The sequence below is a fragment of the Malurus melanocephalus genome, unplaced genomic scaffold (genome assembly GCF_030028575.1).
Source record: "Malurus melanocephalus ecotype Western Australia unplaced genomic scaffold, MMel_1.1 scaffold_518, whole genome shotgun sequence".
In the NCBI taxonomy this organism is placed as follows: Eukaryota; Metazoa; Chordata; class Aves; order Passeriformes; family Maluridae; genus Malurus; species Malurus melanocephalus.
Window position 1 is genome coordinate 19,273 of NW_026623750.1, and position 25,787 is coordinate 45,059.

General features: G+C 55.9%; 2 protein-coding genes across 2 annotated transcripts in view; both read right to left on the reverse strand.

Moving 5' to 3' along the window:
* Positions 1-688: 688 nt before the first annotated feature.
* On the reverse strand, positions 689-17,993 carry RRM1 (ribonucleotide reductase catalytic subunit M1). Its single transcript, XM_057381605.1, has 19 exons — positions 17,901-17,993; positions 17,000-17,088; positions 15,281-15,458; positions 14,730-14,830; positions 14,097-14,156; positions 13,306-13,345; positions 12,119-12,281; positions 11,197-11,338; positions 10,532-10,615; positions 10,122-10,283; positions 9,525-9,604; positions 8,855-9,056; positions 8,131-8,280; positions 7,007-7,228; positions 6,031-6,107; positions 4,998-5,133; positions 3,873-3,968; positions 2,706-2,894; positions 689-2,246 (listed from the first exon to the last, which is right to left on the reverse strand). Exons 1-19 carry the CDS (start codon positions 17,917-17,919, stop codon positions 2,058-2,060), a joined length of 2,379 nt encoding a protein of 792 aa, XP_057237588.1. The 5' UTR covers positions 17,920-17,993; the 3' UTR covers positions 689-2,057.
* A 3,856-nt stretch (positions 17,994-21,849) lies between these two features.
* STIM1 (stromal interaction molecule 1) overlaps positions 21,850-25,787 on the reverse strand; it is a 70,947-nt gene continuing 67,009 nt past the window's right edge. Inside the window, exon 11 of the mRNA XM_057381606.1 lies at positions 21,850-24,486. Coding sequence (XP_057237589.1) covers positions 23,937-24,486 — 550 coding nt within the window. The 3' untranslated portion in view covers positions 21,850-23,936. The remainder of the gene's footprint in view (positions 24,487-25,787) is intronic.

A 25,787-nucleotide genomic window follows, 5' to 3' on the forward strand; every position in this document is an offset into this window, starting at 1 on the left:
GGTGGCAGCGGGACCAAAACTGAATTCCAGACATGAGGAAAACTCGAGCCATCTCTGTGTTCCGTGGTTGTGTCCCCRCCTGGCCAGGGAAGCTGGGCTGGAGAAGGGCAATGCTGCTGGAGCTTCTCCTGGGACACAGCGGGAGCTTTGGGGTGGTGGCTCGGGACAGGTGGGGCCTGAATTCCAGAGCCCTCGAGTGGAAACCCGGGACTGACCCACAGCGAGCCCTGCTTCCAGGCTGGGAGCTYTGGGAAGGTCTGGGAAGGTTTGGGAGCTCATGGAAGGCCTGRGGAGCTGTCAGAAGGTTCGGGAAGGAGCCCCGAGGACACGCGAGGGGGGGGCGGGCAGGGTCCCAACGTCCCCGGGCCAACAGCGCCCTCCGGCGGCACCGCGAGGAACTGCAGACGCAGGGACAGGGATGGGACAGGGATGGGACAGGAACCGGGACAGGGACTGTGAGCTCGGTACAGGGATGGGACAGGGACAGGGACCGGGTTTCTTGTGTCCCTGGAATGGTGAGCTCGGGACAGGCACCGGGATTGGTGTGGCTTGAGGCCGTTCCTTCTCATCCTGTCCCCGTTCCCCCAGCTGGCCCCTCCTGTCAGGGAGCTGTGGACAGGGACAATGTCCCCCTTCCCCTGTGGAAAGCAGCACAGGAGCCACAACACAAACTGTAGAGTTACATAATAAAGGGAATGTTAACAGCCTGCATGGAAGAAAAACACCACATCCGTAAYTGTCTCTGAGAAAAGRAGAATGAAATGTAAAATCGGTAACACAAGTAGCCGAACTAAAAACATTGATAACACTATAGCTCTTTGCAAACCCACCGATCATACACTAATGAGTAACTAAACAGCTATCTCTTAACCAATGCATGTTTAACACAAATGTATACACTAGTTACTAAGTAGATTAAAAAAGCTTACCTCGTAATAAAGTGAGTCATTAATTCTGTGTATATGTATGTCTTTGCATCTGTTATTTTGTGTTGCTGTCTAGCCAACAGCGACAACAAACCTGTTTTCATAGATGCCCATTTTTCATCAAAAAACAGTGTTCCCAAGATAGCACCACTTATTCCTTCGACATTCCATGTTTTATTGAGTTTGGCTGGATTTGGGTTTGGTTATGGTTCAAGAGTTCAATAAATATTGCAGAACTGCCTGAAGGCCCATACAGTTCGAGCAGGGAGTGGGTACAGGAGCAGTAAAATGATAAGGGCTTTAGAAGATCTAAGAACTACCTGGTGTGGAGAAATGGAGCTTCCCTGGGAGAGATGGCAGGTGACCTTCACCACRGGCATGTGGCCCTCACATGAGGGCACCTGACCTGTGGCCAAGGACTGCACTGGGCCCCTGCCAGGAAACTGCCTGAGAAATGAGACTAAAGACGTGAATTTAAGGTAAAACACAAGGCAGCACAGCAGCTCTGCCTTTCCTRGCCCCACTGGAAAGGGACCTTCAGCCAGTGCTACACTCTGCCCGGGCAGCTGAGGGAGAAGAGCAACACCCCTTCCACCCATCTGCTCCTTCCAAAGACCTTCTGGAAAAGCCAGAGGAGGGGACAGGAGAGGGAGCAGCAGGAGGCTCTGGCAGGTGGGGACACTCCAGGGGTGTCAGCAGTGCCCTGGCAGACACTGAACACACCTGCACCAGGGGGGTTCCAGCCAAGGAAAAGGGATCAGCCAAGGAAAAGGGATCAGCCAGGGGTGCTGCTTCCTCTGGGACGTGAGGAACAGTCTTTGGTGGCTGGAAGGCACAGTCTGGAGTGACCAGGACAGACCTGTAAGTGGCACCAGCACCGCCCTGCCCTCACTCCTGCCCGCAGGCCTCCATGGAAGGAAGCCACGGCCCTGCCAGAGCATCAAAATTCCTGGGAAGCCGAGCTTCTAAAGCAATGCACACCCTATCCATGTGCCCCATCCCTGTGGATGGGGAAGCTACACTACCCCCCCTCCCAGCCCCAGCCCCCTGCAWCCTCACGTTATTCCAGACGCTCTCATCCCAGCAGCTCCAGCCAGGTGCAACAGCTCTGCTGGAGCCRTGGGCGATCCCTTAGGAGCCACACATCAGGCACTCCTCCCTGTTCTCAAGGGAGCACACCATGGCTGCCTTGTTCCTCTCCTTCTCCTCCTCCTCCCGGGAAGCCTTCTCCCGCTCCCGCAGCTTCTCCTTGTTGAGGGTGAACTGGATGGGGTTGGCAGCTGGCTTTGTCCGCAGGTAGTACATGCCAGTCTTCAGGCCCTGGGGACACAATGGGAGCCTCAGGCACGGCCAGCAGCACCCAGGGTTAACAGGAGCAGCAGGGCGGGCACCCCCAGCTCTGCTGCTCTGAGATACCCAGGGGAAAAACAGATTCTTGGAAGGGAACAGCTGYTTGCCCTTCCTGGAATTGGTGACACCAACTTACTGTGCCAGACCTTACCCGTCCCTGTGTGGCAAACTTACAAGCCCCAGCCACAGGTAGTCTCCCTGTTTGTTGGGAACAAGCCCCAGCCCCCAAGTCCCAGGTACAACCCTTGTGTATTGGGAACAGCCCCCCCATCTCAGGTAATGCCCCCATTTRTCAGGAACAAGCCCCAGCCCCAGATGATGYCCCATTTGACAGGWACAAGCCCCTWGCCCCAGATGATGCCCCCATTTRWCAGGAACAAGTCCCCAGCCCCAGATGATGCCTGTCTGTCAGGAACAAGCCCCCAGTACCTGTTTCCAGCCATAGAAGTGCATGCTGGTGAGCTTGCCGTAGTTGGGCTCGGCGATGTGGATGTTCAGGGACTGGCTCTGGTCGATGAAGGCCCCTCTGTCTGCAGCCATCTTCAGGATGGTTTTTTGGGAGATCTCCCACACGGTCTTGTAGAGCTGCTTCAGGTCATCAGGAATCTCAGGGATGCTCTGAAAGGAACAGGAGGAGGTTTCCAGTGTGGAAAGCATGGACTGCCCAAATATCCCTATTTGTAACATGGAATTCTTCAGTGACTGCCAGGACTCCAGCAATCCTGACTGGAACTGAGGTCTGTACAGCTGAGCTCTATCCCTGAATCCAAACACAAAATCCTGGAATGGTTTGGATCAGGGAGACCTCAAAGCCYCCCCCAGTGCCACCCMTGCCATGGCAGGGACACCTCCCACTGTCCCAGGCTGCTCCCAGCCCCAATGTCCAGYCTGGCCTTRGGCACTCAAAGGGATCCAGGGGCAGCCACAGCTTCTCTGGGCACCCAGGACCTGCCAGGACCTGCCCACCCTCCCAGGGAACAATTCCTGCCCAATATCCCATCTGGCCCTGCCCTCTGGCACTGGGAAGCCATTCCCAGGCTCCTGTCCCTCCAGGCACTTGTAAACAGCCTCTCTCCATGTTTCCTGTTGGCTTCTTTAGGTCCTGGAAGGTCACCCTGGAGCCTTCTCTTCTACAGGCTGAACAATTCCAATTCTCTCAGCCTTTCCTTGTAGCAGAGGTGCTCCATCCCTCTGATAACTTGGTGGCCTCCTCTGGACATCCTATCCTGTGTCTGCAAGCACCAAGCACATGCAAACTCAGCTCTCCCTCAGCAGTCTTATATGGACAGGCTGGAGAGCAGGGAAAGGTTCTTCTGTCCCCAGAGGGTGCTGGCACTGCCCAGGCTCCCCAGGGAACGRGCACGGCCCCRAGGCTGCCAGAGCTCCAGGAGCGTTTGGACAGCGCTGCCAGGGATGCACAGGCTGGGATYGCTGGGGGKGCTGGGCAGGAACAGGGGTGGCACTGGGTCACCCTGGGGGTCCCTCCCAGCTCAGGATATTCCATGATACTATCTGCTATGGAATGCCCCCATTATAACCCTTCTGATAAGTGAGAATCCAGGCCTGGCAGGAATCCCTGCCCTGCTCCCCCCCTACCTGGATGGAGCCGTTGTGGGCGATGATCTGGTTCTTCATCTCCTCGTTCCACAGGCCCCTCTCCGTGAGATCCTTCAGCAAATGGGGATTCACAACCTGTGAGGGGCAGAAGACAAAGGATTTTAAATGGTTCAACAGGATCTTGCCCATTYCTGACCGACTCTGAGCATTGGCAATGTTCCAGGCCAGGCTGGACAGGGCTTGGAGCAGCCTGGTCTAGCAGAAGGTGTCTATGCCCATGGCAGGGGCTGGAACTGCATGATCTTTAAGGTCCCTCCAAACCATTCTGCGATTCTATTGGACATGGTAAATTAGAAAAGGGGGTGAATGGAACTGCCCTGCAGGAGGAACTCCGAAAGGTGGGAAAAGGAGACATCTTGGTGTCCCAGGGTGCCAGAGCCTGACGTCCTTAAGAAAGGTGTAATCAAGGCTGGGGTCAGGAAAGAACGAACAGAACAGGTGCAGGCTGAATATTTGGGAAGAAAACAAAACACAGTCACTTTTTCCTGCTGGGACTGGAGTCCCTGCCCCACAGCTCTCCCCTGCCCTACACAGGGGGCAGGGCAATGATCCTGCTGTTCCAGCCTTCCCACTCCTGTCTGGAGTGATCCTGCAGCCAGGAGGAATGGAGAGCACTGAGACAGCCCTGAGGGGATGGAGACAAASAGGGACACACTCCCCTAATCTCCAGAGGGGACTCCAGCCTCCAGAACTAGACTTGTTTCACTCCCTTTCCTAACTGACAGACCCCATGAACCTCTGGAGCTCTTCCACAGCCCCTTCAGACCTCTGAAGATCTCCACAGCTCGTTCTCAGGACTGTGGTCTCAGCTACTCTTCCCATATCCCTTCTATAATATCACCAATTCCTGCTCAGCAGTTACTCCAACCCACCTTGAGGCCCCATAAAGGTTTTTCCCAGACAAAAGCAGCACATGTTTACAATTTCACCTATTCCATGGTGACTGTGGAACACACAGAGCTGGACTTGTGCAGCACCCGGTGCTCCCCTTGGTGCTTGGGCACAAACATCCAGCTGAACTGAGCCCCCAGGTGTGAAACCYCCCCTTGTCTTCTTTAGTCATCAAAGACATGGAAATATCAAAGCTCTTCCCCCAGAGCTCACCTGGAACTCCCCTGAGAGGACCCTGCGTGTGTAGATGTTGCTGGTGTAGGGCTCGATGGACTCGTTGTTGCCCAGAATCTGGGCAGTGGAAGCCGTTGGCATGGGGGAAATGAGGAGGCTGTTTCTGACACCGTACCTGGGGACAACAGGCACAGTGAGGGAGCTGCAGCCAAGGACAGAAAAGAGCCAGGAACAGCACAGTGGGAAATCTGKGGGAACCTGCAAAGCCTCACATCACCCACAGGGAAAAGGGAAGCACCACTGAACTGGCACTGTGGGTCAAGTGGAAGCAGAATTAAAGGCTTTGCTGCTTTCATCTTTCTCCAGGGGCTTTCCCAAGTGATCCAGTCATGGGCTGGGGCACAGGGAAGACAATCTGCCAGGCACTGCACCATCCACAGCCCTGAGGCACAAATGAACCAGCAGCCCATGAAGAGGCTGAAACCTGGCCACACACAACACAGGGGCCAGATTCACCACATTTAAAAATTAAGAGCTGAACAGATGGAATTAGCTCGTGACAGGCACTTCACACATCARTGATTCAGGATGTTCAAAGCTCAGCTTTTCCCTGGCAGCAGGGAAGAGTCCCCAAGCCCAGCTCAGGGCTCCTTCCTCACTGTTTAATGGGAACATAAGTTCTCCTCCTGATGAATCTGAGACGGAATTAAAGCTCAGCTATAGCAGAGCAGTGGGGGTGGGCTCCTCTACCTTGGAAGGACAAAAACAAAAGAAAGCTACCCAAAAACCAGCTCTGCAGAAAGATCTGCTGGCATGGGGGGAACACATGGGGCTGTTTTTACACCTGGACCCTGCCTTTAGTTCTCAGCAGACAGAACATACCAAATTCATATCCAAGGCCAGGCTGGACAGGGCTCGGAGCAYCCTGGGATAGTGGAAGGCTCCCTGCCCATAGCAGGGGGTGGCACTGGATGAGTTTTGAGGTCCTTCCCACCCAAACCATGCTGAGATTTGATGAATGCATTTCACTATAAATCAATGCAYCTACTATAAATCATGTAGGGTTACTCACTTGGCAATCTTCTCCTTCAAAGCCTTCCAGTCCCAAAGGTCAGAGGGAGTGACGTTCCACATGTCATACTGAAGGATCTGAGGAACAGTTTAGTCCAAATTAGAGGGGGCACTCTTTTCTCTGTATTTATAAATTCCATTAGAAATGGACCTGTTATCCCTATTAACTCTTCTCTCCAATCAGATCTCAGTGAAGCTCCTGTATGAACTGACAAACACTGGATCTTGTGACTGCTCCAGGGCACAGTCAGCACAGGCTGAGTCTTGCTTTTCTTTTCAAATCAGAGAATCCTGGAATATCCTGAGCAGGAAGGGACCTCAGGATCACCCAGTGCCACCCCTGTCCCTGCCCAGCCCCCCCAGCAATCCCAGCCTGTGCATCCCTGGCAGCGCTGTCCAAACGCTCCTGGAGCTCTGGCAGCCTCGGGGCCGTGCCCGTTCCCTGGGGAGCCTGGGCAGTGCCAGCACCCTCTGGGGACAGAAGAACCTTTCCCTGCTCTCCAGCCTSAGCCTGCCCTGGCCCAGCTCCAGCCACTCCCTGGCTCTGTCCCTGTCCCAGAGCAGAGATCAGAGCTGTCCCTGTGCTGTCCCTTGGGAGGAGCTGCAGCCCCCGGGGAGCTCTGCCCTCAGGCTCAACTGATCAAGTGACCTCGTGTGGCCCCTCCAGACCCTTCCCCATYCTTGTGTCCCTCCTTTGGACACTCCTGTTGGTCTTTCTTATATTGAGACACCCGGAACTGTCTCCAACACTGGAGGTGAGGCTGCCTCAGTGCACAGCAGAGTGGGATAATCCTCTCCCTCCCTGGCCACTGATGCTCGGTTTGGTGTCCCCCAGGACAGGGATGTCCCTCCTGGCTCCAGGGCACTGCTGACTCAGATCCCACTTGGCATCAYCCAGGAGCCTTTGGGTCTGTGCAGCAGCCCAGGCACAGGATCAGCTTCCCAGAGCTTTTCCCAGGCRCAGTCCCTGCACTCACCCCCTTGCTGACCGGAGAGCCCTCGTAGGTTTCGTAGGGGCCCTGCTCCCTGGCCAGCTCGCAGCTGGCCTCCAGGGCCCCGTAGTAAATGGTCTCAAAGATGTGCTGGTTGAGGCGCTGGGCCTCGGTGCTCTCGAAGGGGAACCTCATGAGGATGAAGGCATCGGCCAGGCCCTGCACACCAATGCCAATAGGGCGGTGCCGGTGGTTGGAGCGCTGGGCCTGCGAGGACAGCACGGACACGAGTTACCTGCAGCACAGCTTGRGGAGACACCTGGCTGGAAAAGGCCTCTGGGAGCAAAACCTCCTGCTGCAATGTGCCATGAGCTCTGCACCAACAGACYTTCCATCCTGCCCAGGGCCTCACTGCTTACTGTTTGCTGGGGGCCCCGACTGAGTTTATTAGAATTTAACACAGATTGTGATTGTTTACCCTAGCAAAGGGAGCCAGGATTTAGAAGTGAACACTCAGCATGTTCTGATAAATGAAGACATTTAATAGAGTAGCATCACAGAAGCACTAAGGTTGGAAAATCCCTCTGAGCCCACCAAGTCCAACACTGACTCATGTTCCCAAATACCACATCYACATAGATGTTAATTCCCTCTCAGGGATGAGGACTTCACCACTGCCCTGGGCAGTCTGTGCCAGCCCTTTCCCATTAAGAAAATTTTCCTAATGTTCAACTAAAACCTCCCCTGGCACAGGTCAAGGCCATCTCCTCTTGTCCTGTCYGTTGCTCCCTGGGAGCAGAGCCAGAGCTGCACCCTTGTGTCAGGGAGTTATAAAACCAAAGTGAATTACATCTTCTCAGGATCTTTCCAGGATCCGTCTCTCTGTTCCACTTCCCATTCTGTTCCTAGTGTTGGTCTGTGCTTTATGGAAATCCTCACACATGATAAAATTCTAACAGAAGAACCCCTCTCAGTGGGAGGCTTTTGCTGCTTCACTACGGAACCACCCTGGGATGAAGCTCAGGAAGGCACTGACAGGTTCCACTTGACAACAGATGCTTCATGGAGTTCCCAACAGGTCTGTGGAGTTCCCCTGTGATCTCTTGTGTCACAGCCTGCTCTGGGATGGCTCCAGGCAGGATTCAGCCCTGCCCCAGCCCAGCACTCACCTCTGGCACGGGGTAGTAGTTGATGTCAATGATTTTGTTGAGATTTCGGACAATGACCTTGGTGACCTCTGCCAGCTTCTTGAAGTCGTAGGTGTGCTCAGGTGTCACGTACATGTTCAGGGCGATGGAGGCCAGGTTACACACGGCCACCTGCAGGCAGGGACAGGGAATCAATCGGGAATGCAGCAACACCCCTGACCAAGAGCACAGAGCACAGCTCCACAGCAGCTTTCTGTCCAAACTGCACAGAAACAACCCACCAGGGAACCTGTCAGGCTGGGAAAATGCACCCCTTGATCCTGGGATGCTTCAGGAGTTGTGCAAAAGGGAACAACAGCTCAGGAAAGTTCAGCAGAAATTTGTATTACCAGAAAAATCCTGCCTGGTAACTCCTACTGCCTGGAAACCATCCTTACACAGAATCCCACAAGGGTCTGTGTTGGAAAGAACTTTCAAGCCCATCTTGTTCCTTGTCATCTTCTCTTTGATGGATGTCTTGTATCATCCCAAATTCTCCGTGGGAGTGGGAAGGGAACCCACAGAGCTCTTCCATAGAGTAGTGGGAGAGCTGTGTACTGAAGGAGACCTGAGTACTCAGGTCAGAAGTTTCTCAGCTGCYCCTTCCCTTCCCCAAGCCAGAGTCAGATGTATTCCAGAGAGCTGCCATGGGAGAACTCCCAGGTTCCCCCAAAGCTCTGAGCTCCCGTTTGCTCCCTTTGCTCACCTCCTCCTTGCTGGTATATTCCACGATCTCGGTGCACAGGTTGCTGCACTTRATGGTGCCCAGGTTCTGCTGGTTGCTCTTCCTGTTGCAGGAATCCTTGTAGAGCATGTAGGGGGTGCCAGTCTCGGTCTGGGACTCGATGATGGCGTACCAGAGCTGCTGGGCCTTCACCACCCTGCGCACGCGGCCCTGCCGTTCATAACTGCAACACACATAGAGCCCTGTCAGCCCCAGAGCCCCCCAAAAGCTGGGAAAGGATCCTTTTAACTCCTCAGGATCGGGGGCAGCCAAGGTCCTCCTCACTGCTGGGCTCTGAACGAGCACGGGGAACCCTCAGAGCAGGGCAGCAGCACTGTCCTTGTCTGAGGGAAATGAATCTTTCACTACAGCAGCCACAGAGCAATTCCACACATGGCCCTGGAGTGCTTTGAGCAGGGATCACTCCATTATGTCCTCTGACAGGCTAAAGTCATCGTTCACACACAGCTCCACCCTGACAGGTCACAGTGGGAAGGACACATCCCCATCCTCACATTTTCATCAATCTGACCATGAGCTCAGTGGCCACTTCAGAGTCTCCCCACGGCCTCTGCCGTGGTCCCAGATCCCAGAGGACACGGACAGTTCTGGCAGAGGAAGGCACCACTTAYAGATTTGAGACTCTTCTTACCTCTCATAAAGCTTCTCAAATTCCTCCCCCCAGACATCATCCAGGCCAGGACACTCATTTGGACACATTAAGGACCAGTCCTGTAAGAAGGAAAAACATTCAGAGGAAATCTTCAGGCACTCTGTAATTAAAGCTACAGCTGCMCCATCCCTGGAAGTGTCCAAGGCCAGGCTGGACGAGGTTGGCACCCTGGGACAGTGGAAGGTGTCCCTGCCCATGGCAGTGGGTGGGACTGGATGGGATTTAAGGTTCCTGCCAAGCCAAACCAGTCTGGGCTTCTGTGAAATACAAGCAGGCAAAGGAAGAACAATTAATTGAGAAAATGTTGATGCTTTAAGGAAACTCCAAGCAAAAATTATGCCAACAGTCCAAGGCCACATCATGGGCTGTAAGGGTAAGCCCTGAAGCAAAGCATCCCACTGGAGTTGTTCAGCTCCGTTCTCTACCTGCACAGACAAGTTCTCAAACAAGGCACAGCAGCTCCTCCAGGAAGGTCTGGAAAGCAAAGCAGCTCTGCAGCCCTTCCTGAGCTACTTGCAGGGCTGCTCACCTGCTCCTCCACTACCAGACCTGTTCTGTGCCAGCCAAGCTTCTCACCTGGTTGGTTTCCACTCGTTTCATGAAGAGATCAGGGATCCAGAGGGCAAAGAACAGGTCTCTGGCTCGCTGCTCTTCTTTCCCAGTGTTTTTCTTTAAGTCCAGGAACTCAAAGATATCCAGGTGCCACGGCTCCAGGTAGATGGCAAAAGCTCCAGGTCTCTGGGACATGGAACACAATCTGCATCAGAGAAAACTGTCCTGCTGCTGAGTGCACACAACACCCCAAAGCAACTGGGAACTGGGATACGAGGGAAACCAGACACCAGCATAAGGGGGAAAATGCCCTTTTTTGCTGATGTGTCACCAACAACCATTCCATTAGCTCCCTGATGTCCATGGGACAACCCTTTCCAGTGTGGAACTCTCTCATGATCTGAGATTCCCTTCTAGATCCCCATTAGAGGTACCTTGTTTCCACCTTGATCCACGTAACGGGCAGTGTTGTTGTAGACCCTCAGCATTGGAACGAGCCCATTGGAATTCCCGTTTGTCTGCAGAGGCACAGGAAAACCATCAGTGCTGAAAAGCAACTCCCTGCAGGGGCTGGCCTGCATTTCCTCTGCATCTTTCCTAAGTCTGCAGAGCTCTTATATGGATCACCACCAGTTATTTCTAGTTTCTTCCCCACATTTTTTCGGACAAAAATGTAGGTATCAGCTACGTGCCCCAGAGTTAATAAAATGTCCCTCCTAACTTCCTTCCCCTACATTATGCCACCTAAAGGCTTGCAGGGGTTACACAAGAAACCCCAAATGTGCACCCAGATGGTCTGGGGCAATTAGAGACAAAGGGCTAGTGCACAAGTGTCTGGACATATTCCTAGGCTGCTAATATATAAATATTGGAATTGTGTGACCAAACAGTGGAATAAGATCCTCTTTATTTCTAAAGAAAGAAGGATTTCTATTAGGAARGCAAAACAGTGAGGAAAACCAACCTTCCTGCCTTAGGCCAAGGGACTACTGAGGGAGGCTCACTGCTGTGTGAACTGAGTGAGAAGCAGCACTGGTTTGGCAGCCGAGGTGAAGGCATTTCCTGGGAGCAGCAGCAGCTGCCTGTGCTGGACACTCACCCCAGCAATGTAGCTGCCCGTGGCACGGATGCAGCTCACGGCRAGGCCAATGCCCCCAGCAGACTTGGAGATGAGGGCACACTGCTTCAGGGTGTCATAAATGCCCTCGATGCTGTCATCCTTCATGCACAGCAGGAAGCAGCTGAAGGAAACAAACGGTTTCAGTGAACAAAGTTGGGAAGGAAAAGTTGCAAGTGTTTCACCAGGCTGCAAAAACCAGGGCAAACATGGATCCCATAATGTGCTGCACAAAGCAAACCCAGAGGTGTGGAACAAAGGRCAGCTCCAGAAAACATCACAAGCAATCTTGTAACTGCCGATACSTTTGTTACCAAACACTTTTAATCATGGAATTGTGGAATATCCTGAGTTAGAAGGGACCCACAAGGATCAGAGGCCAATTCCTGGTCCTGCACAATCCCACCTTAGGCATCCCTGGGAGCATTGTCCCAACGCTCCTGGAGCTCTGGCAGCCTTGAGGCCAGGACCATTCCCTGGGAAGCCTTTTCAGTGCTCCACCACATCTGGGGGAAGAACCTTTTCCCAATACATTGATACAAACTTTTGTAAAATACAAAYCTTTTCCTGATGTATATGATTAATCAAAAACCTATCAGTCATGCTTGCTGTTTTTAAAAAACAGTTACCAGTATTCCTCTGGTAACCTGCAGCAGACCATACACATTAGGAACTTGCCAATACAACACAGCCATGCAAAGGTTTCCATTATCTCTAGTTTACAGAAACCTGAGTATTTTTCCCCAAAGACAGATAGACTTGAGAGCAGCTGCTCAAAACTTCATAAAACACACACAGAAGCTCAGCTGCTCATTTCAGAGGCTGTGCAAGAGACTCAGTTGAGCAGATGTGATCCCYAAGCCTTTCCCTTAGCCCAGCAATGCATTAAGGAGATGGAAAGCACCTGGAGAGCTGGGGGCGGTTGGTGCCCGCGTTGAAGAGCGTGGGCGAGGCGTGGGTGAACCAGCGCTCCGAGAGCAGGTTGTAGGTCTCGATGGCAGCGTCGATGTCGGCCTTGTGGATGCCCACGGACACCCTCATCAGCATGTGCTGGGGACGCTCAGCAACTGCAGTGAACACAGTCATGGAATTCCACACTGGGCTGGGTTGGAGGGACCTTAAACATCATCCAGTTCCACCCCTGCCATGGCAGGGACACCTCCCACTGTCCCAGGCTGCTCCCAGCCCCAATGTCCAGCCTGGCCTTGGGCACTCAAAGGGATCCAGGGGCAGCCACAGCTTCTCTGGGCACCCTGTGCCAGGGCCTGCCCACCCTCCCAGGGAACAATTTATTTTGAGTATCCCATAAAATCCTGCCTTCCTACAGTTTAAAGCCATTCCCTGGCTCCTGTCCCTGCAGCCCTTGGAAATTGTCTCTCTCCATGGTTCCTGTGGGCTTCTTCAGGCCCTGCAAGGCCACACTGAGCTCAGCCCAAAGCTTCTCCTGTCCAGGCTGAACAATCCCAGCTCTCCCAGCCTTTTCTCCCAGCACAGCTGCTCCATCCCTCTGASCATCCTGCTGCCTCCTCTGGGGTCTCTCCAGCAGCTCCACGTCCTTCCTGTGCTGGGCCCCAGGGCTGGAGCAGCTCTGCAGGTGGGGTCTCACCTGAGCAATGGGGCACAGGGGCACAATCCCAATCCTTYCCCTGCTGCCCGYGCTGGGGATCAGCCCAGATGTGCAATGGGAACTTGGGAGCCAGAGTTTTCATGGAATCACAGAGTGATTCAGATTGGAAGGAACTTGAGGAGTTCRCCAAACCAAACTCCTGCTCAAAGAGCACCAGGATTGTTTATCCCTTCAGGCTTTGAAAAACTCAGGGAACAACCTGTTCCAATGCTCAACTGCTCTCATGAAGGAAGTAAAAACCCCCACCTATATTAACAGTTAAAATACAACAAACATCCAGTCCAGAATCTAAGCATGTTTCAGCTTCAGGATATCATAATTAACCTTCTGGTATCCCAGGATTTCCCAGCCAAGGGCCTGCATCACTGACAGCACAGTACCTAAACTTAGCTTTAATGTAAATTAATTCATTTAATTAATTAATTGATTTCTTAAGAAGTGTTCAGCACTAGATCAGCTCTTACCTTTGGAGTTGATTTTCAGCAAGTAGGAGCGTTCCAGAGTCTTTAAAAGACAGGAAGGACTTTAGCAGACAGGCAGATTTGAATTTTTTAAAAAACCCTAAACCTAAATAAAAACTCTAAACCCAATAATCTCCACACCCCTCATCTCAGGCTTCACGACCCCTTCACTCTGCTCCTCCTCTTTTTATTATCTTAATTAGGTTATTAATGACTGCAAATACACAAATCCACTGGAAGATTCCAACACTGCTTTGGATTATGGAGTGTGGAGCATGGGCAGGAGGTTCCACACTGCTCCTGAACCACATCCTTCTGATCCATCTGGAGTCCCCAGAGCTATGGAACAGTGGAACCCTCCAGAGAGCCCTACACCTGAGTCAGACCCAAAGCAATGCAGCACAGCCGAGCTGCATGTGAGAGCAGCAGAGCAGCCCCTGGGGTATGGGGAGATGGTTCCAGCAGATGAGAGAGGATAAACCTGTTAGYGAGCAACTGCTCCACTAAACACTGGGAAAAGCAAAAATCCTTTTGGTTTAGTAAAGATCAGATTATTTCCTTTAGGAATGGCATGCACCAGCATTCAGTGTGATCTGCTGTGAAACTGAGCCCAACAGTTAAAATATTCCAGCAGCAAGAAAAACTCCACAACTCATCCCATTGGGCTTTGTGCAGGTACCCTTCATCTCCACAGCCCCAAGGATGTCCCACCTCCTCCTGTGCCCCGCTTTGCCCCAATCCAGATGATTCCACAAGCATTCCCATCCTTCTCAAGAGACTCAGGAGCTCCTTACCTTAAAACCAAAGTAGTTGTAGGAGAAGTCTCTGTCGTAGATGATGGCAGAGTTGAGGCGCTGGCAGGAAATAACAAAATTGAGTTTTACAGGGTGTAACAATGTTACCCCTGTCGGGCACTCCTGGCCTCAAAGCTCTACTGAAAGGGGCACCAGAGCACAGGAATGGAGCGGGAGCAACACTACCCTCAAAACAACAAAAGCATAGCCTCAACAACCTTTTCTCACTCGGTTTTTGGCTGAATTGATTGAAATCTAATTGGACACCCAAAACACAGAACCAAAGGACAAACGGAAGGTCCCAGAAGGAATACAGACCTTCGGAACCTGAGCCCAGATCTCCTTTCTCCCTCCTGTGCTGCCTCACTTTGCTCCAGCACAAGGTACTTTTTCTCCAATTAATTACTTGTGCTGATCATGGCAATAGGAACATCCAAGAAAACAAATTCTACTACAAAAACATCCTTACAGGAAGTAAACACCTCCATCCCCTCTTAAACTCTCCACTCATGCCCTGCACTGGTTTCTGTGTTGGCTTTTTATCCTAAAACAAACATGGCTTGCTTAAAAAATAAGAAAAACAAATTAAGTCTTCAAAATTCAGTTGAGAAGTAAAAAAAMCCCACTACTTACATCTTTGTTGGCCAAAACTATGTCTAGAGTTTCTTTGGAGATCATTGGGGAGTGCTTCCCATTGTGAGGGTTGATGTAGTTGTAGAGATCCTCCATCACATCTGCAGTGGGAAGAGACRTGAACAGGACATGTGCAGGCCTGTACCTGGCACTGGGATTCAGGGATGGAAGAGGCAGCAATGCCCATCCTCAGAAAAAAMCCCCTCCAGCCCCTCAAGCACAACTGCTCAGCTACTGCTCAGCACTGTGAACCTCAACAATGCACTTCTCTTACAAATTCTGTTAAAGCCCCATTGTAACAAATAACAAATGGGGAGGGAAGTGCATACAACCCCATCTCAATCCATCACATTTTTCACCACTCCATTTCTGCAGCTGCTTTTCATAAACCAGGCAATTCCGTTTGCCTTGGGAAACTCGTGGGTTTCATCTCCATGGCATTTTCAGCCAGCCTGGGTCCTCAGCAACTCCCACTTTAGAGATTTCCCTATTTCTGTGCTCCAAGCCTCCCACTGTGTCTCTCCCCCCAGCAGCTGGAGGAGTTCACCCACCACTGAAGACTTTCTTGGTCTCCTTGTGCAGGTTGGACACGGCGATGCGGGCGGCCAGGATGGCGTAGTCGGGGTGCTTGGTGGTCAGCGTGGCCGCCGTCTCTGCAGCCAGAGTGTCCAGCTCCACCGTGGTGACCCCACTGTACAGCCCCTGGATCACCTTCATGGTGATCTGTGCCTGTCAGAGGGAAATGCCTGAGGTCAGGGACCCCAATCCTTCTGTTTCAGCTGGGGAAGAGGGGTCTCACTCCCAGCAGCACCGCTCACTGTGCGTGAAGAGGAACGCCAACAGAAACACCAGACTGGGAGAGCTGGGAATGCTCACCTGGAGAAGGACTGAGGACAAGGGATGGAGGGACAGTCCCACAGCCAGGGGGCAAGGCCACATGGGATATTGGGCAGGAATTGTTCCCTGGGAGGGTGGGCAGGCCCTGGTACAGGGTGCCCAGAGAAGCTGTGGCTGCCCCTGGATCCCTTTGAGTGCCCAAGGCCAGGCTGGACATTGGAGCTGGGAGCAGCTGGGACAGTGGGAGGTGTCCCTGCCATGGCAGGGAACGGAACAAGATGGGCTCAAAAGTTCCTTCCAACCCAAATCCTTCTGGGATTCTGTGTAAGGATGGCTTCCACACAACAGGATTGACCAGGCCACACCAGAACCTTTGTGAACAGTTGTTACTTTTGCACAAGTTGTGCCATTTACAGCCTYACTGGGAATGTCAGCACAGGGTTTGGGATGGTTACTGTTGACCTAGGAAGCTTCTGGCACAAGCAGATCCAAGTCCCAAAGGAGAAACTGAGCTCCAGGAAAAGAGGTCATACACAACTGCAGAGTAAGTAAGARTTCAGGGGCACGAGGAGGCAGGAGGACTTGGAATTTCACTCCTGTCCTTAGCATCAGCTCCCACTCACTCAGGGCAAGTCAGGACACTTTGTGCTCTGGTCACCAAGTCACCAATGTCCTCCTGCTATTCTCCATCCCAAAGACTTTTGGGTACAGCAGCAATGGTAACTGTTTGCCACGTGGAATTTCAGACAGGAAAATGGCCTGTGAGAACTTGAGAGATGGGAAGAGCCGCAAMTGGTGACTCCAAATGGCCAGACTGGGTCTGAGACCTGCACAAAAAATCTCACAGACATCAGTGGAACCAAGGGGGAGTCATCCCGAACACAGGCTTTGGAAGGATAAGCTTCCATGAGTGGGATCAATGCCCACCCCAAATGCTGCACAGCTCAGAAAACCAAKCAGAGATGTTGCAAGGGCAGGGAATTCTGTCCTGGTGTTAGACCAGAAGGGGACCCAGAGCTACTTCCATATGGCATTGCTCCAGCTTAGCAGACTGACACTGGGATTAACCTGCCAAATCTAAAATATGGGAATTGGAGCAACAAAACTTTTTTTTTTTTTTAAGTACCAGAGGCTCAGTGACTCCACCAGGGTTTGAGGGGAAAGGGATCTACCCCAGGAAATGGGGACCTTCCCCTCCACCGTCTCTGCACCTGGGAAGCAAAACCCCTCAGAACACAAACAACTGGAACAAACATATTCTGAACGTGTTTGCCAAGAGTTCATGGAATCACAGAACATCCTGAGGGGGAAGGGACCCACAGGAATCCTCGAATCCAACATGGGACACCYGGGAATTCCTGCCCAGGTTTCCACTTGGCTTCTGCCCAGGAGAAATCGGGGTCAGGGTAGGAAGAGGGAAGAGTGGAACTCACGGGATCCACGAAGTCGGCGTTGAGGCCATAGCAGAGCTTCTGGATCCGCGACGTGATCTTGTCAAACATGACTCGCTCCTGGCGCCCATCTGGGGACAGAGACCACCTCACTCCAGTGCCAYACCAGTAAGGACCAGTCCAGCACAGAATGCCCCCTCCCCGACCCTCCCACAGGGGAATTTGGCGTGGGAATCACCAGGGACAGCCTGCTCAGGTGGGGCACAGGGAGAAGAGAGGCTCCCCCTCCACCCCAACAATTCCCACCYAAAACTGCACAAACCCAGTTTGAGGGTCACCCCCGAGCTCGGGCTGGGGACCCCTCCCCTGGCCCAGCATCCCTAGGACCAAAGGGGTGGGGACCAAGCCCAAAGCTCCTCCACGGGACCCAAAACGAACGGAGAGGGCTCATCCCTCACTCTGGTGGCCCGGGGGGAGCTCTCTCACTCTGAGCTCCTCCCAAAGCTCAGGGGAGCCCATCTCCTYACACCAGGTGCCATAAGGGGCCTTCAGAGCAGAGGGGATCCCATCCTTCCATGCAAGACTCTCCTAAAAGAGAGGGGCACACCCCATCTGCTCTCTATGGGTGYCATGAGGGATCCCCAAAGCTGAGGGGGTCCCGTTCCTCAACGTGCTATGAGGGACCTTCCAAAATGGAGGGATTCCCACTCGCTTACCTTGGGAGCCATGCAAGGGACCCCCAAAGCACAGGGAATCCCAGCCTTCCGTGTGCCACGAGGGAACCCCAGAACAGAGGGGAAATTCCCCTCCAGGTGCCACCACCAAAGCCGAAGGGTGCCACGGGYACCCTGAGCAGGAGACTGCCCCCCTCCCCGACACTCGGTAGCCCAGAGGCGCCCTCTCCCCGTCCCGCCGGCGCCCCTWGGGCGGGGGAAGCGCTCACCCCGCTTCACGACGTGCATGGCGGCGGCGAGCCYCTCTCGGTGCCTCTCGGTGCCTCCGGCTGCTCCGCGCCCGCCGCTTCCCGCGCCCGCCGCGCCTGCCCCGCCCCGCTGAGGCCGCTGCCGCCATCTTGGCTGCGGGCACGGCTCCCTCCTTCGCCCCGTTCCCCATCCACTAGAGACCCGGCGATGGCTGTGGCCCCTGAYGGACACTAATCCCGTCCCTCATCTCGATATTCTCCCGCTTTGCTCCCGGGAATCGCCGCCCCGCCGGGGAACGCCGCGAATCCCGCCCGCTTCAAAGATGGCGGCACCAGCCCTCCCCCCCCCGCCGGGGGAGGAGACGGGAGGGACAGGACGGGCCGAGGGCGCCAAGGACGGAGACCGCGAAGGGACAAAACACGCTCGTCCTAAAATGCCAAAATAATAACTATGTTAATTCTAATTACCCTAAATCAAGACCCAGGCATGAAATGTGTGCTGAAACTTTGGATCCCAATGCCCAGAGAGGTGGTGGAGTACCCATCCCCTGAGCTGTCCAAGGAAAACCTGGACAGGAATGGTATGAGGCTCCGCTGTGGAACAACGGCGGTGCCATCGGTCTCTGGCCCAGCGTGAGAGGAGCAGCAGGGAAAGAGCTGAAGTTACAGTTAATTAAGGAATTGAGTTCTGGTCCAAATTCAAAAGCAGCAAATGTGCACCTGCAGAGCTGCTCCAGCCCTGGGGCCCAGCACAGGGACGTGGAGCTGCTGGAGAGAGCCCAGAAGGGACACGGARCTGCTGCAGGGCTGGAGCCYCTCTGKAGCCAGAGACAGCTGGGGGTGCTCCCCTGGGGAAGGGAAGGATCCAGGGAGAGCTCAGAGTCCCTGCCAGGGCCTGAAGAGGCTCCAGGAGAGCTGGAGAAGGACTGGGAACAAGGGCTGGAGGGACAGGAGCCAGGGAATGGCTTCCCAGTGCCAGAGGGCAGGGCCAGATGGGATACTGGGCAGGAATTGTTCCCTGGGAGGGTGGGCAGGCCCTGGCACAGGGTGCCCAGAGAAGCTGTGGCTGCCCCTGGATCCCTTTGAGTGCCCAAGGCCAGGCTGGACATTGGGGCTGGGAGCAGMCTGGGACAGTGGGAGGTGTCCCTGCCATGGCTGGGCTGGCACTGGATGGGATGTAGGATCACTCCCAAACCATTCCATGATTCTACAAGTCCCATGAGGGCTGARGGGCATCAGCACCAAAGCACTGCTGAGGTTCCTGTGCAGAATCCAACCCCAAATACCACCAGTTCCTCTCTATCCAATTCTGAATGTCTTGGGAGCTGTGAGCTGTGGCAGGAGTCCTAAGTCGCAGGTGAATGTCTCATTTTTGGGGTTTGCAGTCTGTGAGGTGCCTCTTCCCCCAGATCCCACCTGCAGGGTTAGGCTGAGCCGCTCCCACTTTGGGGGCAACAGGAAGTGGAGCCAAATACGGCACCACACCGGAAATTTTGGGGTTTGAACAGCGAGAGAACAATTAACCCTCAACATGCACATTACACTTGGGTTGATCCTGTGAGGCTCAGAGAGAGATCCCAGGGTTCAAAGGTGCAGCAAATTCATTTTTTTGTTGCTTGTGAATGGGCCACTCTCTGTTCCCGGGTGAGGGTTTGGGTCCATGTGGATTCCGAGCCAAAATGACTTTGTGCGTTCCTTGGCCCCAGGTTGATGGGGAACGTGCCCAATGCACCAGGTGAGCCCGGTACTGCTCAGACAGAGCCCAGAGAGCCCTCCCCTCAAAGATGGGGATGTTTGGGACTGATCAAGAAATGGGAATAAAGTTGGGGTGGTGTCTCTGTTTTACTGGAAAAGGGCCTACAGAAGGAAAATAATCCCAAATGGTATTTTGGCCTGGTTGGAGCCTGAGCTGCACTCACAGATCTTTGCCCTTGAATTCTTCTCCTCTGGGTTTTACTCCCCTTTTCTGAAACCAAGAGTAGGTGGAGCAGTTGTTTCACTCATGAGGCCGAGGGTGCAGAGCCAACCCATGGAGCTGCTTCTGTGGGACCTGCGCTGCTGAGGGCCCTGGGCAGGAAACGCAGCCATTGCAACAACTTCCTGAGGGCTGGCACARCCCCACCGCCACCCCCCTGTCCTGGACGGGCCTCTGGGGCCAGCAAGGCCCTGCGCTCGCTCCTGTCTCCACAAGGACATGGGGACATTGTCCCTGTCCCCAGCTCCCTGACAGGAGGGGGCAGCCGGGGGAGTCAGCTCTGCTCGCAGGGAACAGGGACAGGAGGAGAGGGAACGGCCTCAGGCTGGGCCAGGGGAGGGCAGGAGGGACAGCAGGAGGGACACCAACAGCTCCAAGGGATCTTCACAGAATCCCAAAATCCCTGAGGGTGGAAAAGCCCTCCCAGCCCATGGAGTGCCAGCTGTGCCCGATGCCCACCTTGTCCCCAGCCCAGAGCACTCAGTGCCACCTCCAGCCCTTCCTGGGACACCTCCAGGGATGGGGACTCCAAAGCTCCCTGGGCAGCCCCTGCCAAGGCCTGAGCACCCTTCCCAGGAAGAAATTCCCCTAAAAAGAAGCAGAAGAGGCTCAGGAGTGTGCCTCAGCCTCCTTTGAAGATGCAGATGAACGGAGGAGGAAAAGCTCACAGAAGCAGAAAATGACTCAGTGCCTGGACTGTGGGAGAAATCCCGGCTTTGAGCTCTTCCAGCTGCTGCTGCTGCCGAGGCTGAGCTGGGGCGAGGCGGTGACAGTCTKGCTCCCAGAAAACCCACCCCACTGTGCCTGCTCCTACTGGGCTATGTGGCATTTCCAGGGAAGGGACTGGGAACAGGGACTGACTGCGACAATGGTGACAATGAGGTGGGGACAGAGTGATTCCCAGCGCCCGGCATGGCAGGGGCACACTGGTGCCACCGCCGGAGCAGGTGCCCTGAGCYCTGGATTCCCTGGATGCACACGTGGAGGCAGCCGGCCCTAACGGGTGCTAATGAGCGCTAATGAGCGCCAGGATAACAAGAACACAGTCCCAGGGGCTGTGGGGTCTGAATGAACCCCGAAGGCTGTGCCAGAGCTTTGCCGTGGGAATGGCAGASAGAAAATGTGCTTTTCCAGTATAAATGTGGCCAGGTGGAGGCTGCAGGGAGCAGGATCTCCTCAGAGAGGGCTGCTGGTGAGACAAGGAATGTGGAAATGGAGATGTCAGTGCATTGGAAACACCGGGATCTGCCAGGGCCAGATCTGGGGCCAGATGGCTCCCCTTGTACCATCCCACAGCCTGGCAGATGCCAACCACCCATCCCAGTGTGGATTTAATTCTTTTTCCTGGAAATGTCCTGCACCTCGAAGTGTTTCYGGGGACTCTGTGAGCAGGACCCGCTGCCCACGGAGTTGTCACATCTCTTGGAGCAGTTTGGGGGTGGCTGCGTGTCCCTGTCCCAGGCTGCCAGTGGCAATGACAGGATGACCCTGGGATGGATCCAGCCCCACCGGTGCCTCCCAGGTCAGCTTGGGGCCAGCTCCAGCTGCTGCCAAGAAAGCTCCATGGCCCGTGGCCATGAGTGGGGAGGTGCCCACTGTGCCTGTGGAGCTGTGATCCCATTCCCATGGGGGAGGACTCTGCTCAGAGCTCAGGATTGCAGGGCCTTGGTGCCTCTGTCCCCATTGACCTGGCTGGGGGCACATCCTCAGGGAACCCCTCACCCCCAGCAGGCACCCAATGCCCCAATCCCACCGTGCTGGGAGCCTGGGAAGGGCTGGAAGGAGAGCAGCAGATCCCAATGATCTGATCTGATCCTACTGTGCTGGGAGCCTGGGAAGGGCTGGAAGGACAGCAGCAGATCCCAATGATCTGATCTGATCCTACTGTGCTGGGAGCCTGGGAAGGGCTGGAAGGACAGCAGCAGATCCCAATGCCCCAATCCCACTGTGCTGGAGCCTGCAAAGGGCTGGAAGAAGAGGGCAGCAGCCGGCGGCTCGTAAAATAGACTACATGCTTTATTGGATTGAAAAGTTTTATGAAATGACCAAAAAAAAAAAAAACAACCTTAAATCAAGAGTTGGCAGATGCGTCAACAGTTGTTGTTTGGTGGATCCCCAACCCCTTCTCCAGAAGCATCCACAGGTCTCCGCCACCACAAGCAGCTCCAGCCCTGACCCCACCGGCCCCACTCCCGTGACAGCAGGGTGCCCACGGAACCAGGGTGCCCAGGGAATTGAGGTGCCAGGGAATTGGGGTGCCCAGGGAATCGAGGTGCCCGGGCAGCAGCCCTGGCCACGGGGACGAACGTGTCCCCCCGTCCCCAGGGAAATGCAGGCACTTAAGTCATTGAGAGGAATTTTTCACTTATCCCAAAGCAACAGTGAAATTGTTTAACTCCCACCTACGGAACAAAAAACACCTTTGTAGCCCTTCCTGAATTGTCAAGACACAAATATATTACTCTGGCAATAAAGCAAGGCCCCGGGGGCTCTCGGCATCCAGCCCAGCCTCCTCTTCCTCCCCACATCGTGTGTCCTCCTCTACCTCGGCAGGAGCAGCCCACTTCCCMCCCCCGGGGATGTGTGGGACCGTGGTTTGGGGCTGGGGACAGAGGGGGTGGTGGGGACAAGGACCCTGGGCTGGGGGGTCACGTGGTGGTGCCAGAGAGCCACCTCGAGTGGGGCAGGAGGGGGTTTGGGGGCTCCCCTGGTGAGGGGGGATGCTCCTGGAGGGAGCTGGGAAGGGAGCAAGGCAATGGAGAGAGGCTCAACCACTGGAACAGGGCTCAGCCCTGGGGATGGAGCGGGCCCAGGGATGGAGCAGGGCTCAGGGATGGAGCCRCGCCCAGGGATGGAGCGAGACTCATCCCTCAGGATGGAGCAGGGCTCATCCCTTGGGACAAGCTTGGCCCTTGGAGGGAGTGGGACTCAGCCCTGAGTGGAGACTCCCTCAGTGGCTGGGTCTGCAATGGGGGACACAGAGTGCCGAGAGCTGTGAGCCGCAGGAGTGACCCACAATGTGTTGAGGGAGAACAGGAGAGCCCCTGCGGGTGGCTCAGGCTGGACTGAGACCAGGTCAGGCTGTGTCAGCACTGGGCACAGGCTGGCACAGCCAGGGACACCCCAGCGTGAGGCCGCAGGACAGGAGGACACGGCCTGTGGAGCCCCCTGTCCCTTGGGAGGGCACAGAGCCCAGCACCCGGCCCGCCCCAGGACAGCAGGAGGACACTCGGGGTCCTGCCACCCAGGGACAGCCTGGCCCCTGCCCTGGAGAGCCCTGCCGTATCCTGCTCCCTCCCTCCAGCTGCCTCCTGGCCCTCCCCTCACTGTCCCTTGTCACCAGGGTCACCAGGGTCCTCAGCCGGGTCCTCGAGGCACGGCGGGTTCGGAGGAGTCCRGGGGACTGGGGAAGGTGCCCGGGGAAGGGAAGGCAGGGACAGGCGTGGGCTCCTCCCGCCGGGCATCCCAACCTTCGCCAGCCCCCGGGCAGGACATGGGGGCCGGGAGCACACAAGTACCGCCAAGGACAGAGTCCACCCCTGCTCCTGCAGAGTGAGAGCTGCTCAGGAGGGGATCCCCCTCCCAGGGGCGTAGCYGTGGGGGCCGGGGTGGAAAAGTGACTCGGAGAAATGAGGGAGAACCGCTGCGAGCCGAGTCACCCCGGGCGGGGAGCGAGGAGCAGCCGGCGCCGCCCCGACCCTCCATCAGCCTGTGCAAAAGTTGGAGGAGGCAGAAAAACAAATTAATAACAACAACGATAAAAAACAAAATAAAAAAATAAAACCACATTGAAACCAAACCCAAAGGCCGCGTGGCTGAGCAGAGCAGGAGTAACTGGAAGCCATGCACAGCAAAGCCGGGACCGCAGCGGTCGGAGGGGAGAGCAGGGGCGGCTCTTCTCCCGGGGAGCCGGCGGCGTCGCGGTTTTTTGTCTCGGAGAACAGGAAATAAATAAGTTTAAATAGCTCCTCCCGTGCCGGCGCTGGGGTGACTCGGGATGCGGAGGGTGCCGGGGCCGCGCTGCGTTCCCGGTGCACGGCCGGCYCCGGGCCCGGCGGGACGCGTCCGGGGGTGTCCTCCCCCTACTTCTTGGGCTTCTTGAAGATCTTTAGGGGGAACTTTTTCTTGCTCTGGCCGAGGTCAACCTCGTCGCCCGTCAGGCTGCTGTCCTCGTCCCCCGGACTCTTCTTGGCGGCCAGCTGCGGGATGCGGGTGTTCCTGGCGCCGCTGGGCCGGCAGTCAGAGGTGGGGGAGGGGGTGTCGGGGTCGGTGGAGCTGGGGCTGTGCGACCGGGACGAATCCGAGTGGCTGGGCTTGCCGGCCGTCGGGTGGCTGATCTCCCCCAGGCTGGAGGACTTCTCCATGCCGTGGTTCACCATCATCATCTTCTTCATCACCATGGGGCTCTCGGGCAGCCGCTCCTGCAAAGCCGCCAGGGCGGAGGGCTCCCCGTGCCGGCTGCCGCCGTTGGGGGTGGGCGCGCCGGGGGCCGGGGGCCCGGGGACAGCCTCCTCCACGGACCTGCTCAGCAGCGTGGGCCGGGCAGCCAGCAGCTTGGGCGCCGAGCTGGGGATACGCTGGTGGTCGCTCAGGTGCGGGATGGAGGAGTCGGAGTCGCAGCGAGTTAAATCTCTGGGGTGGGGAGGGTGGAGAGAGAGGGGCGTCAGTGCCGCGCTGGCCCGGCCCGACCCCGCACACACGGACGGGGCAGCGGCTGAGGGCGGGGGGCGCGGGGGGACCCCGGACGGGGCTGCAGTGAGCCCYTGCCCACCCGCTACTGCCCCTCTCTGTGTGCCCCCAGGGACAGGGACCGCCGTGCCCGCTGCCACCCGCCCCGCTCGCCCCAGCGGCTGGGAAGGGAGCAAGGGCACGGAGCAGGATGGAGATTCATTCCTCCCCCAGGGCTCCCAGCTCGCCCCAGCCCCGGTGTCCCCCCGATTCCCCGGAGGGTCCCTCAGCCCTCGCCCCATCCGTGTGTGCCCCCCGCCCCGAGGTCGCCCGGCCTGGCCCGTTCCGGGCTCGGCCGGTGCCAGCCCCTAATCCCGGGCAGGAATTAGAGCCTGGGCGCTCCCATGCCAAGCCATGCCCAGCCCCGCCGCTGCACGTGGTTTGTGCCCAGCCTGTGCCTACCGGTGACGGCCAACGGGGCGAGAGGGGCTCCCGGAGCCCCTCAGGAGACTGGGAGGCAGGAGGAAGGGGGAAATGACAAGTCACAGCTCGCTCCTCCCGCCCGGATGGGTGCTGGCCCCCGTGCAGGTCCCGGGCTGCCGGGCCGGGAGATCCAGTGCTTCCCACTGACCCCACGGCAAGGCCGGAGCCTGCCCGGACACCGGGATGGGGTGAGGGGCCCCGGCCCTGCCCCATGCACAGGAAGGTGCTGCAGAATGGGAGGCGAGCAGAGAGCAACAGAGCGAGGGGGAGGAGAAGCAAAGGGGGGTGAGAAGAGATGGGAGGTGCCGACCTTGCCCCGGAGCCCCCCAATCTCTGCTCCTGGCACCAAACCCGCCTGGCACCACACAGGGCGCCCCAGGTCCTCTCCTACGGTGCCACATCAACATCAGCCTGGAGGCAGCCACAGAGACCGGCAARACAAGGAAACACTTCCCCAACAGTGGGCACCTTGGAGATGGCCAGGCAGAATTGGGGAGATACTCAGRAATCCCAGACTGGTTTGGGAGGGAAAGGACCTTGAGGACCATCCCATTCCACCCCTGCCATGGCAGGGACACCTCCCACTGTCCCAGGCTGCTCCCAGCCCCAATGTCCAGCCTGGCCTTGGGCACTCAAAGGGATCCAGGGGCAGCCACAGCTTCTCTGGGCACCCTGTGCCAGGGCCTGCCCACCCTCCCAGGGAACAATTCCTGTCCAATATCCCATCTGGCCCTGTCCTCTGGCACTGGGAAGCCATTCCGTGGCTCCTGTCCTTGCAGCCC